We start from the raw sequence: 13,106 nt of genomic DNA, 5'->3' as shown, positions 1-13,106 counted from the left end.
CTGCTCAAAATGGATTTGCATAGGGATGTATAGTATAGTATAGTATAGTATAGTATAGTATAGTATAGTATAGTATAGTTACAGGGAGTGGGGCCCCTTGTTCCAGCTACCTGACTAGCTTACACCTGAAATAATCACACAGGAACTGTATTAATTAAAACACTGCTTGGCCATTAGCTCTAGCCTCCTATTGGCTAACTCTCCCATCTTTATTTAACCCATTTCTATTAATCTGTGTTCACCACGAGGTCGTGTTTTCCCAGGAAAGATTTAGCATGTCTGACATGGCAGTTCTCTGACTCTGCTTTCTTCCTCCCAGAATTCAGTTCTGTCTTCTCTGCCTACCTAAGTTCTGCCCTATCAGGCCAAGCAATTTCTTTATTGATTAACCAATGAAAGCAACACATAATCAGAAGGACCTCTTACACCATAGTATAGTATAAATAGTATCCCCTTATTTATTTCTTATGCCTTTTAAGGAGCAGTCAAGTTGTTTCCATGTTTGGCTATTACAGTTTTCAGAGAAGGTCAACAGTAAAATATGTAAAGCTTGTTAAAACTACTATTCAGTGTGATTCTTAGTGAATTAAACCACTTGACTATTAGATTATTACATTAGCTTTGCTTCATGAAAGGCACAAGCTGCCAAGGGGTTGCAGATGTAGTTTTGCTATCGACTGTAACATACACCAGGTTCTGGGCATTACAGGAAAGAGAAGGCAGTGGTTGATCTTTAATGAGTGTATTTCTCAATTTAGATGTTGGTTTCATTTTAAAGGACTCAAAATGTTTACCACATCACTCTTGAAATTCAGATCAGCTGCTAATATTTGTGATGAGTTGCAGTATGTATTCAAGTAGGTATAAGACTCAAACTGAGTTAAACTTTCATTCCCAAACACACACACACACACACACACACACTTGTTCATTTAATAATTGTACTAATAATTGTAATAATAAAACATTGTGTAGTCATCCATGTATGTAAGAGGCCTGTGTAAACAATATTTATATTAGTAAAGACTTTCTGACATAGTTATAATCAGCATCATATTTTTTATGTAGTTTACAGTTGGCTACGTCACTAAGTTTTTATAAATTATTCAAACTATTAAGTAGATGAGATTCATAAATTGCATACTTTAGTTTTGAGGAATTAATTTATTTGGTAATTTCATATGCATATCTGGTAAATAAGTCCTGGACTTGTTTCTAAAGGGGAGAGTAAGGTCTCTGTTATGCAAAGTGAAAAATCTAGATTTGCTGTTTGTAGGAATATAATAGTGATTGAATAGTGTTCTTTTGTTCAATGCCTCATTCTTACCAGACTGACTGCATTGAAGTATCATTCAGAAGGTCAGTATTAATATGTCCGCTGCACAGTGAAGAAATTGAGGGATGCTAGTCTAGATAGGCATCTATCTAGATGTGTTAATCATCTAGGTGTCTTAATCACAACTCACACATAACTGACTAGTCAACCTAGCAAGGCAGTTCACACCCAGATGAGGCAACTTGGCTGTTGGCCTTTAGTAGGTAACTTAATGGCTCAGTTTCTTCATTGGTAAGATGGGGTATAATAATGCCAATATTGGCATAATGATGTAAAAACATTAATACATTCATAAAACTTCTGAATAGTGCTTGGCTGGTACCCCTCCCCCACATGCACCCAGTCTCTGTGAGATGTTACTTCTAGGCCAGTAATCATTCACTAATACCTTCTCCAGTTGTTGAGAGGTGAGGGTGTGGGCTCTAGGTTTTAAGAGAATGTCATGTGCTTTTAAAACATGTCTTGGTTTGGTTTTCTTTAGAAGAAGCAGTGTTCTCAAGTCCCTTTGTCCCTTTAATACAGCCAAACTCCCATGTTGGACTTCTTCCTGAAGCCATGCTGTCTCTTTTTCTTTCCAGAGAGAAACGAGTAGTTTTATGTGCTCTTGAGTTTCTGCTGTTAGGCTCTGAGTGCTGGGGGCACCCTAGTGAAAGTCCCTGTCCTCATGGAGTTTGCATCCACTCACTGCTGCCCTCATTATATGTACTGTACTGTGCATTATGTAGAATTGCTTTGCTGCATTACTCAAGATACTGCCTTTTGTTGGGAAAAAATGATAGAATTAAATGTCTGTTGTTAAATGCTATCTACTGTACCTTCTAATAAGCAAGTTATTTCCAGTGTTTGCCATTTATAGCTCTTAGTAATGGTCACTACACATTTTCTTGGTAGATAGGACAATTTCTTTAAGATTCTGTATGTCAGGTTCTTTAACCAACTACAGTTAGAATCGTGGTGTGCTTGAGTCTGTTAATGCACGTGAACTTGTGGAGCAGAAACCTTACCTTTGCTGCCTTACTCCGGCCCTGTAAGATGCAGGTCAGACACGGCCGCAGAGGTGACTCTGTCACCTGAGCATTGCCTGCCCTTGCTAGCACACTGCTCTGGAATGGCCATAGGACCGCTGTGCTGTTGTGCCGTGCATCGTCCAGCTTCTGCTCCAGCTTCTGCTGTTAGTATGATGCTGGAGTTCCTGTTTTCCTCACACTCTCCCTGCTTCTGGTATGTCAGGCAGGCAGGAATTGACTTTCTTAATCGCCTCCCCCATTTACTAATAATGTGTTTAAAGTATGTTTTAAAGTGTATTACACAAAGGCTAACTGTGTAGCCCATTAGTAGACTAGCATGAGTGAGGTTTGGAGTTTAATCACTGCCACTCCCAAAAGTATATGATGTACAGATTTTTTACTAAAAGACAGACAAAGCTGGTGTCCAGGAGAAAAACATCATTATAACTGACTCCCTTGCTCTGGTAGAAAAATAATACTATATAAGCATTGCTTAATAATAAACAGCTTCACTATATTAAGTGTGTATAGTGTACTAGACATGCTGCAAGCACATTAAACATTTATTCTTTGTAAGAATCCCATAAGATTAGCACCTATGCTGGGCATGATGGTACACACCTTTAATCTCAGCACTTCAGAAGCTGAGGCAGGTATTTCTGTTAGTCTCAGGCCAGCCAGAGCTATACAGTGAGACCCTGTCTTTTGATGTTTTTGTTGTTTTTGTTTTTGTTTTTTTTGTTTTTGTTTTTCGAGACAGGGTTTCTCTGTGCAGCCCTGGCTGTCCTGGAACTCACTCTGTATAGATAAGGCTGGCCTCAAATTCAGAGATCCCTGCCTTTGCCTGAGATTAAAAGTGCTGGGATTATAGGCATGAACCACTATACCCGGCTGTCTTTAAAAAAAAGTTTAGCTGGGTGGTGGTGGTGCACACTTTTAATCTCAGCATTCAGGAGGTAGAGGCAGTCCGCTCTCTGTGAGTTCAAGGCCAGCCTGGTCTACAAAGTGAGTTCCAGGACAGCCTAGGCTGTTGTTACACAGAGAAACCCTGTCTTGGGGGTGCGGGGATCAGCGCCTTATTACACAGATGAAGAAAGCAGTTCAGAAAAACTAGTATGCTTGCTGTGGTCGTACTGTTACAAAGAGATAGAGCCAGTCAGGTCTAACTTTATAACTTGTATTCTTCAGTGCTTGGTTCCATTGGGAAAGTCTTAGGAGTCTGTGGTTCATGATCTTTCTTTTGGTTTGTCTATGAAATAAACTTCAATTTGAATTTTACTCCCCCCACCTTCAAGTAGTTATTTCTAGTAATCATATTTTGAGCTGTTTTTCTCTTGGACTCTTATCCAGATGTTGGCATCTTTTTCCATCCCTCCCTGCCATTTTGGAGGGTGTGATGGGCAGTGAGGCAGAGTTCCTCTGTGATGTAGTCATGGCTGCCCTGGACTGCTTCTCACAGAGACGCCTGCTTCTGCTGGGATTCTAGGCGTGAGCCACTGCACCTGGCTTTACCTCGACTTTTACACTTTTTGTGTAGTTCATCTGATTTTTACCCCCTATGCTCTGCAACTTTGGTATGCCTTATAAAATCACATAGGAATTTTAAAACTGTAATCCTTTGAGTTTTTACTGAGTGCGTGTGTGTGTGTGTGTGTGTGTGTGTGTGTGTGCGCGCGCGCGTGTGCATACACATCTGCACACAGTGTAAGTCAGAGAACTTGGAGGAGTTTTGAGCTTTCTCTCCCTGTGCATCAGTCGGTCAGAAGGAAAAAAGAAGTAGTGGGGAGGGGATGTTTGCGAAACAGAATCCTTTATTTCTTTCCCAAGGAGTTTCCATGCTATTTCTCTCTGAGTTTATCATTACTAGTATCTTTAGTCCCCTAGTTTCAGAACATCATCTGGACACTATCCTCCCCTTATTATATACGTCTCCTCTACCTCCTTTCTCTCTTCAATATTCTATTTTACTTTAAGATTTTCTTTAGTTTATGACTCATTTGATTACTTGGACTGCATTATTAAATGCATTATTAAAATATTGCTTGATCAAGAGCTAGCCTACGTCTTGACCCACTGTGTCTGCCTTTGTGGGTCCATTCCAAATCAGGGAACTGGCTGTTAAGTGTTGGCAAAGGATTAGAGGAACCGAACTAGACCCTTCGAATCTTTTATGATTTATACCTGGTGGTCATAAAGCATATAATAATGATACTTATTATTACTGTTAGCTTAATTATCAGATTAATTTTGTTAAATTTTTCGTATAATAAAATTTGTCATTAAAGCGCATTATTACTTGAAAATTGAAGCTGACTGCTTTAGTAACCTACTGGATTTGTCAAAGACTGCAAAGTCTAATGAAGGGAGTAGAATCTGAGCTAGACTTTAAAGGACAGATACAGGTGTAGTGAGGAGCTGCGGGCAGGCCTGCTTTTCATCCCACCAGGCTCCCGGCTGCCTGGCTAGCTTAACCCCGGAAATAACAACACACAAACTGCCTGGCCCATTAGTTTCAGCCTCTTACTCATGTCTTGACTAACCCATATCTAATAATCTGTGTAACACCACGAGTGGTGTCTTACCGGGAAAGATTCAGCATGTCTGACTTGGCGGCTGGCTCCATTGCATCTGACTCAGAGAGGAGAGGCTTGTCGATTGCCCAAGGCATCTGCCGCACTCCCAGCATCCTGTTCTGTCTACTCCACCCACCTATGTTCTAACCTATTAGGCCAAGCAGTTTCTTTATTAATTAACCAATGAAATTATCAGATAGATAGAAGACACACCTACATCATACAGGTGTGTTTGTTTCTGTTAGTAAAGAGATGAGGCAGGGATTCAAGCTAAGGCGTATGACCTGCACAAGGGCTTAAAGAAAGGCCTTGAAAATTTGGATCAGTGTGAGTAATTTACAGAGTTTTCTTGTTATGGAAACAAAATGAAATAGTTTGAAATCAAACTCTCAAAATTTCTTAGTATTCAGCTAAGGTTTCTGAAGTAGGAGATACTCATATGTCTTATGAATTAGCTTTTTTATTGACACACAACATAATTGCAAGGTTACATTTGATGAGTACACCCTGGAATCATGCCTGGATCATGTAAGTTAATGGTCACTGCTGGGTCTCCTTAGTATCAGAGAGAGGCAGACAAACTCTCCTTTTGCTGGTGACTTAGTTCCCTCTGCTGCTTGTCTAAGTGAGCTCTATTCGATCAGCCTCTCCCTTCCTTGTTAACTGCACATTTCAGGTCAGTAACACAATGCTTATGGCTATAGCCCATGAGTTTTTAGAATTTCCTTGTATCTCAGAGGTGCTTCAAAAAGACTGTTGGGTGTATGTTTTGTTTCAAAAACAGTTACTGACTTTCTTATTTCTCTTCCTTTACAGACCTAGAGGATCAAGTCATAATGGGAGCATTTTTAGACAAGCCAAAGATGGAAAAGCATAATGCCCAGGGGCAGGGGAACGGGTTGCGCTATGGCCTGAGCAGCATGCAAGGCTGGCGTGTTGAAATGGAGGACGCACACACAGCTGTGATCGGCTTGCCAAGTGGACTTGAGACATGGTCGTTCTTTGCTGTGTATGATGGGCATGCTGGTTCTCAGGTTGCCAAATACTGCTGTGAGCATCTGTTAGATCACATCACCAATAACCAGGATTTTAAAGGCTCTGCAGGAGCGCCATCTGTGGAAAATGTAAAGAATGGAATCAGAACAGGTTTTCTGGAGATCGATGAACACATGAGAGTTATGTCAGAGAAGAAACATGGTGCAGATAGAAGTGGGTCAACAGCTGTGGGGGTCTTAATTTCTCCCCAGCACACCTATTTCATTAACTGTGGAGACTCGAGAGGTTTGCTTTGTAGGAACAGGAAAGTTCACTTCTTCACACAAGACCACAAACCAAGTAATCCGCTGGAAAAAGAACGAATTCAGAATGCAGGGGGCTCTGTGATGATTCAGCGTGTTAATGGTTCTCTGGCTGTGTCAAGGGCCCTTGGGGATTTCGATTACAAATGTGTCCATGGAAAAGGTCCCACAGAGCAGCTTGTCTCACCAGAGCCAGAAGTCCATGATATTGAAAGGTCTGAAGAGGACGATCAGTTCATTATTCTTGCATGTGATGGTATCTGGGACGTCATGGGGAACGAAGAGCTCTGTGACTTTGTGAGATCCAGACTTGAAGTCACTGATGACCTTGAGAAAGTTTGCAATGAAGTAGTCGACACCTGTTTGTATAAGGTAGCTAGACTTTTTCTTTTCAATCAACTTTATGCCATTAATTACTGTTCCTTTTAATTATCATGGAGCCTGTAGATATCAAAAATAAATTTTTGGCACAATTACAGGATACTCTACCAACTGTGAAAATATAGGGATACTTTAGAAACTAGCCAGTTACCATCTGTGCAATAGCTGAATCTAAATACTTGGTCTGTAACCATGGGTACTTAAGCTTTTGGTACTATAGAAGAATATTAGAGAGAAAAGATTCTGAGTGCACGAGAAAGCAGGTGGGGAGATCTGGAGCTCTGTGTCTGTGTAAGTTCCGGATATGCTGTAGGACGCTACTTCAGTGTTTCCACCACTCGAACATGAGTTCTGTAGCGTCAGAACAGCAGAGTCCAGTGAGTGCTGGGTATGGGGCAATACAAATAGCCTTGGTTGTGGGCTCAGAAGGACCTCATGTGAGACCCTGTGACTTGGTAAACTCTTGTTTCCTGAAAGAACAGAGATTACCCTGTGTAGTGGGGCTGCTGGGAGGAGGATCAAATAGGCTCGTGTACATAGAGAAACAGATGAGGAAGCTGAAGCTAGAGAAAGTTCTGCGGACTTAAAGTGTCGAGCAGACCTGGAATCGAGGCTTTACCTCTATTGCCTTTGTGCTCTTCAGTCCTAAACAAGTTCACTCTCTCTCTGCTATAAAATATAGATAATATGTAACTTCTAGCCTCTATTAAGGATTTACATGTGCATACATGCCTGCCTGCATGTGTGCTCGTGTACACTCTAGTCTGATAGGTAATATGTAGTCAATTCATGCTGGGGAACTCAGAACTCATTTACAATATCACACAGCTTTAGTCGCAGCCCCAGACTAGGAAAGCTGGGGCCTTGACTTAGCATCGGCGTCGCCTGTGCCACACTGTTGTGTTTTGTCAGCAGCACTTGGTGACTGCTATTTGAAAGCAAATGTTTATGTACCACACATTCACTCAGTGTGAAATCCCAATTCTATTAGAAGTAGAATTTGTGTATCTTCCAGCTTGTGTGTCTGTAAAGGGCAACTGTGATAGTGTGCTGTCAGTCTATCTTCGTTTTAAACGGTTTGAGGTATTTGTTTAATGTGTATAAGACCAATGTTTCCATATAGCTGAATTAAATACTAAAGGTAAGGAAAATGTAGGAAGGCTATCAATTCAAGTATTCTATTTAACAACAGTTCGAATAATGATTTGAATGTACTTCCTAAGTTAAATCAGTACTTTTATTATATAAGTAATACATAATATATATTACAAAAGTATAAACTTCTTCTAGTTTTCCTTCTGATTTCATATTTCTACTGCAGAAACAAATGCATTGACCCCACAGTGCGTTGTGACTAAGTGTATTGTGACAGGGACGGTAAAGACTAGTCCTGACAAGCTCCACCATGCTATATGACATGGCAGGTGACTTCAAGCAAAGTGGCCAACAGAGAAGTTTTAGGGTAATTTTTGTTTTATAGGCTCTTTGCCAATAATTCTCACGAGGATGTAGCCTGTAATGATTGCTGTTTATAATAGTTAATATATTATATGGAGGCAGCTGTCCCCCACCAACATGTCTGCTTTTTTTCTCCTTAAAAGTAACTTTTTTGTTGTTATGTTTGTTTTGTTTTTTGAGACAGGGTTTCTCTGTAGCTTTGGAGCCTGCCCTGTAACCAGTTCTTGTAGACCAGGTTGGCCTCGAACTCAAGAGATCTGCCTGCCTCTGCCTCCCGAGTGCTGGGATTAAAGGCATATGCCACTGCTGCCCGGCTAAAAATAACATTTTTATAGACACAATATAGTTATAATTGGCATAGGTATAGATTCTCAAGGTTTTAAAAAGTAGAAAGAAAACCAAATATTTTCTTGCCCTTTCTCTTTCCAGGGAAGTCGAGACAACATGAGTGTGATTCTGATCTGTTTTCCCAATGCACCTAAAGTCTCAGCAGAAGCCGTGAAGAAGGAGGCAGAGCTGGACAAGTACCTGGAATGCAGAGTAGAAGGTGGATCATTTAACAAAAAATAAGTAGCTTTCTTTAAAAAACAAAACCTACAACAGAAAGTTTAACACTCTAGAGTTTTTAGTTCTTTACATGCCTTTAACGTCTAGTACTTACCATAGAAAAGTGGAAAGGACATTCTCGTAGTAAGCATTTAGATGTCTGCCCAAGGCACCCTGTCAGATTAGAGATAACTAGTACAGCCTCATGCAAACATGAGTTTTCTGGTTAAGAAACTTTTGTTCTGAATGGTTGAAGTGTGGCTCCAAAATTCTTGCTGACCTCACTGGCGTGAGGAGTTTTATGCCCGGAGAACGCAGTTTGTCCTGCATTTGAGTATTTCATCTTCCTGTGAGAAAGCCATGTGGGCTAACTTCAAATCTCCAGAATAGTTTGTATAAGACCTCTGTTTTTGTTGGTTGTTTTCTGGGTGGTTTGTTTTGTTTGTTTGTTTGGTTGGTTTGTTTTTGATAACTTGGAAGGTCACACGGTTACTAGCAGCAGTCACACCCCACAGCTGTCCACACTTAGTTTTCAGTTCTCTGACGGCTTCCCTCCTAAGTCATGGGCCCTTTCACCTTACAGCACAGACCTGGCAGGAATCAACTCTCAAATGAGATCAGGAAAGTGTTTTGGAACTGTGGGAGTGTGGTTCTTAGATTTCTGCAGATTATTTTATAACAAATGGAAAGCATTTGTACCTCAAAAAATGTGATGCTTTTAAATATTGGAAGAAATTTATCTTTTGTTGGTGGGGTGGGTTGGTTGGTTGGTTGTAGAACTGGGGACCAAATCTAAGGTTTCTTGCACAGTGAGCAAGTATTTCCCTCTGAACCCCACCCCAGCCCTTACATGATCTTTGATGAAGCAGCTCACTAAGCATAAGCGTACACATTGTCTCCCCAGACACTAGGTTCACTATGTGGACAGATACAGTAAGCACAGAGATTATGCATGCCCTATAAACAGAAACACTTCAGGGTAAAAAGTGCATTTTGCTCTCCTGATAACATAATTGGCATGCGAGCATCGACCTACCATACTATTGCATCCCACTACGTCTTCATTTTTAAAATTAGTGTGCATCTTAATTTTATTTTCTCTTTTTATTGCTTGATATCATTTGTAATCTGTCTAGTAGAGTTGTGCTTGGTTTGGGTTGTTAGTGTACCTAGAGATTTGAGGTTTTGTTACTACCCTCCCTCCCCTGATGGTAACGTGTTTGTATTGTTTAGTATTTCATCCATTGAGTATACTAGTCAATGCATTTTTCTTCACTATTTTCAGGGGTCTTGTAATTTTTCACATCTTAAGTCATTTCAATTGTTATTCTAAAATACTCTAAAAATACTTAGAATATTACAGAGCGTTTGGTCTAAATTGCTGTTTAGTAGAAAATTATGAAACCAAAAAGATGTGTATGGGGTAGTTGATGTTGCTGTTTTGGCACCTTAGCCTGGGAATACTTTTTATTGGTATAAAGAAATAATAAGTAACTTAGTATTTTTACTATGGAATAGGATCCAGTTTTAGGAATGAATTACTATTTTTCTCTTCAGTGTGCTTATTTTAAAGTGAGTTTTTGGTGAAGTTATAAAATAGTCACTGCATATAATTTTATTATAATAAGTTTTATATTTCATGCTATCAAGTGGCAGTTGCCACCTGGGCAGAGTTTACATTAATAGTCAATATTGTACTATGTTCAACTGTTGCACCGTGCAATTGGAGGTAATGTGTCATGAATTAAGTATGGTATTTTAAGAACTGATGAGATGCAACTAGAGAGAAAGTCGTGTTAACGTTGCTGCTACTTAAAAGCACAGAAGGAATGTATCTTTGCACTGTAAAAGATGTATGTCTAAATGAACAAGTACGCAGCTTCTAACACAGGCACCAAATACCTTTCTCCTTGTTTAAATACATGCCTTGACTAAATTGCTGTGATCTACTAAGCCTCATTTGATTTGTTTTCAACATTTTTGGCTTCTGTGTCTACAACATCGAAAGGACAAAGCTCCTCAGACCCTCCCTCCTCCCACTGTGTCACCTTTACTGAGGGGAGGTGATGAGGAGACTCTTGGCTGCCTTAGTAACCAGAGGGCTGTTTAAGATTATTCTCACCTGTGTGTGACTCTCGTCTGCTACTGGCCTGACTCCCTGAAAAGTTGCTAATGTGGAGGAAACTGAGAATTCCTTAAGCTTTCTTGAGGAAAGAGGGGGATCAGGGTGTGTTTGTCTGTTTATGAAACAGAATTCTTGACATTTATATTCTTTATGGAAGCACCGAGTTTTTGCAGTCTAATTAAAATGTATAGTCCAAAAACAATTACAGGAATTTTTCTTAACATCCAGAACTTTTCTAGAAGCTGAAGGAAGCGGGATAGTGTAAGTGTTCAGTTTAAATGACTGTCCCACATCAAATAAGAGATTCTAATTGGTTCTAAAGTCTTTATTAAAAGAATTTGCTTTCCTGTATTCTTAACAATTAAAATATCATAACATATTCTAATGAAGATGTAAGCTACATCAAATACAGCGGGTTTTTTTTTTAACTTAGAACCGAAACCATTATTGGTTGAATTTATCAGTGTTCATTTCTCCTGTATCCAGAGCTCAAACCAAATGATTGTATTGGCTTAGTAGACACTGTGTTGTGTGTTACCCGTCTAGATTGTGAACTTGTGTAGCATAGGCAAGCATCAAATCCCTTTATTTTTGTATAGTACATCTTCAGCACTAGCACCATGTAGAAAATCAATATGCCAAAATGTTAAAAGACTATACAATAAAGGAACTTGGCAAACCAAATCTGAGATCCTTGCTTTTTGTTCAGATTTAAGACTGCTTTATTTTGTTCATTTTTTTAAGGAAAAGAAGGCATATATAATACATGCAAAGTTTGGCCTTTATTTTAGGAGGATAATTTTAAACCATTTAAAGAGATTTCATGAGAAGCAATGTCTGTCTTTACATGTGCCTTTAATGGTGAAGAAACATTTTGAGGCTTGATAGAGAATAAAGTTTTTGTGATTTTCAGAGGAATTTACAAGTGGAGAAATAGAATAATTTCTTGCTCTGGTGGCCTAGAAAATACCATTTACTATAAATATTGAGAATAAAAATGTTGCGGTGCCTTGGGCTGGGATTTGCACCGAGAGTAACTGTGCTTAGTCTCCAGGTGAGGCCTTGTACTTAGTTTAGAGATGGGGTGAGGGTCTTTGTTCACAGCTCTGCGATGGTCTCTGATAAGAATTACAGCATCTGCCTGATAGCGCTACAGATCCCCTCTCTGTGCCCTCAGTGGGAGCCTGATATGAAACTAATTCTAAATGCAGCTGCACAGTTACTAGGTCTTTCTTTCTGCTCTTAATTGTTTTGTCATGAAATTTAGATCCTTTCATTTCAAGTCTTGCTTAAGTAACAAATGAAGGGGGTGGTGTGTGTTTATTTATGTGTCATTTCCTAGAGGGAAAATTGTTATGCAGAGTGATATTCAAGTATATCATTCATTTGTTTATGCTACTTAAGTCATGTTGCCACTATAAAAATATAGGTTAAAAATTTAGGAACTAGTATATCTTTAATAAATTGCCCTATACTTAAAGGTGCCTTTTCAAATCTTGAGTTTTTATTTATTTATTTTTATGTGCAATTGTATTTTACAGAAAACCCGTGTCCTGTGTAAGGACAGGGGTTGATTTCAACAGTAACTAGTTAACATCTTAAAAGAAGTCATTTATACCCACCTTGATTGTGTAACACATCAAGTTAACACAAACTAATTTTTTATTTTCCTATTTTTATCTTGTTTTCATTCATTGAAGTTGATGTTTTGTGTCTTTTTCTGCATTCCCTGGCCTTAAATTTTTGAAGATGAGTGATTATTTTCATAGTAGTTTAGAAAGTCTCAGGTGTAGGACAAGTAATTCGGCTGTGATAACCTAAGGTGTCTTTGCTTCAGTGTTTAAAATTGAGTTTTGATAACACTTACAAAAAAGGTACTTCTGATTCCCAGAAATCATAAAGAAGCAGGGGGAAGGAGTCCCTGACTTAGTCCACGTGATGCGCACGCTAGCCAGCGAGAACATCCCCAGCCTCCCACCAGGGGGTGAACTGGCAAGCAAGTGAGTATGTTCTGTGTGTTCAGCCTTGTCTGTAGGAACTGTGCGTTTATTCTGAAGGTCCATGCCATGCCTTTACTGTTAGGAAGTGTGCTCCTTGATTGGGATCAGTACTTAATTGTCACTGTTTATAATTGTACTAAGAATTGTCTTTAGTGGAAGCTTGGGTGACACTGATTTCCACAAGGAATGAATGAGATAATGAAGTGAGAGGTTATACATGAAATAGCAATGGCTGCAGAAGGGTAAGTGGCTGTAGTCGTGGTGCTGGTGTTTTCTGTCGTCAATCCTTGTATAACTTAACACTCCAAAGACTGTCTTCAGTCTGGGCAGTGTTTGCTTGTTTATTGCTGATTGGTGTTTGGTTCAGAAAGAGTAGACACTT

General features: G+C 39.5%; 1 protein-coding gene across 2 annotated transcripts in view; it reads left to right on the top strand.

The window, feature by feature from the left end:
- The window catches only part of Ppm1a (protein phosphatase, Mg2+/Mn2+ dependent 1A), a 43,942-nt gene that overhangs the window by 26,090 nt on the left and 4,746 nt on the right, over positions 1-13,106 (top strand). For both annotated transcript variants that reach the window (XM_038335824.2, XM_038335825.2), the window contains exons 2-4: positions 5,733-6,586; positions 8,483-8,600; positions 12,616-12,724. In XM_038335824.2, the coding sequence (XP_038191752.1) occupies positions 5,753-6,586; positions 8,483-8,600; positions 12,616-12,724 (1,061 nt within the window). In that variant the 5' untranslated portion in view covers positions 5,733-5,752. The remainder of the gene's footprint in view (positions 1-5,732; positions 6,587-8,482; positions 8,601-12,615; positions 12,725-13,106) is intronic.

Source organism: Arvicola amphibius, chromosome 7, assembly GCF_903992535.2.
Source record: "Arvicola amphibius chromosome 7, mArvAmp1.2, whole genome shotgun sequence".
Lineage (NCBI taxonomy): Eukaryota > Metazoa > Chordata > Mammalia > Rodentia > Cricetidae > Arvicola > Arvicola amphibius.
Note: the sequence above shows the minus strand (reverse complement) of the source record. Positions and strands in the feature narration are given on the sequence as shown.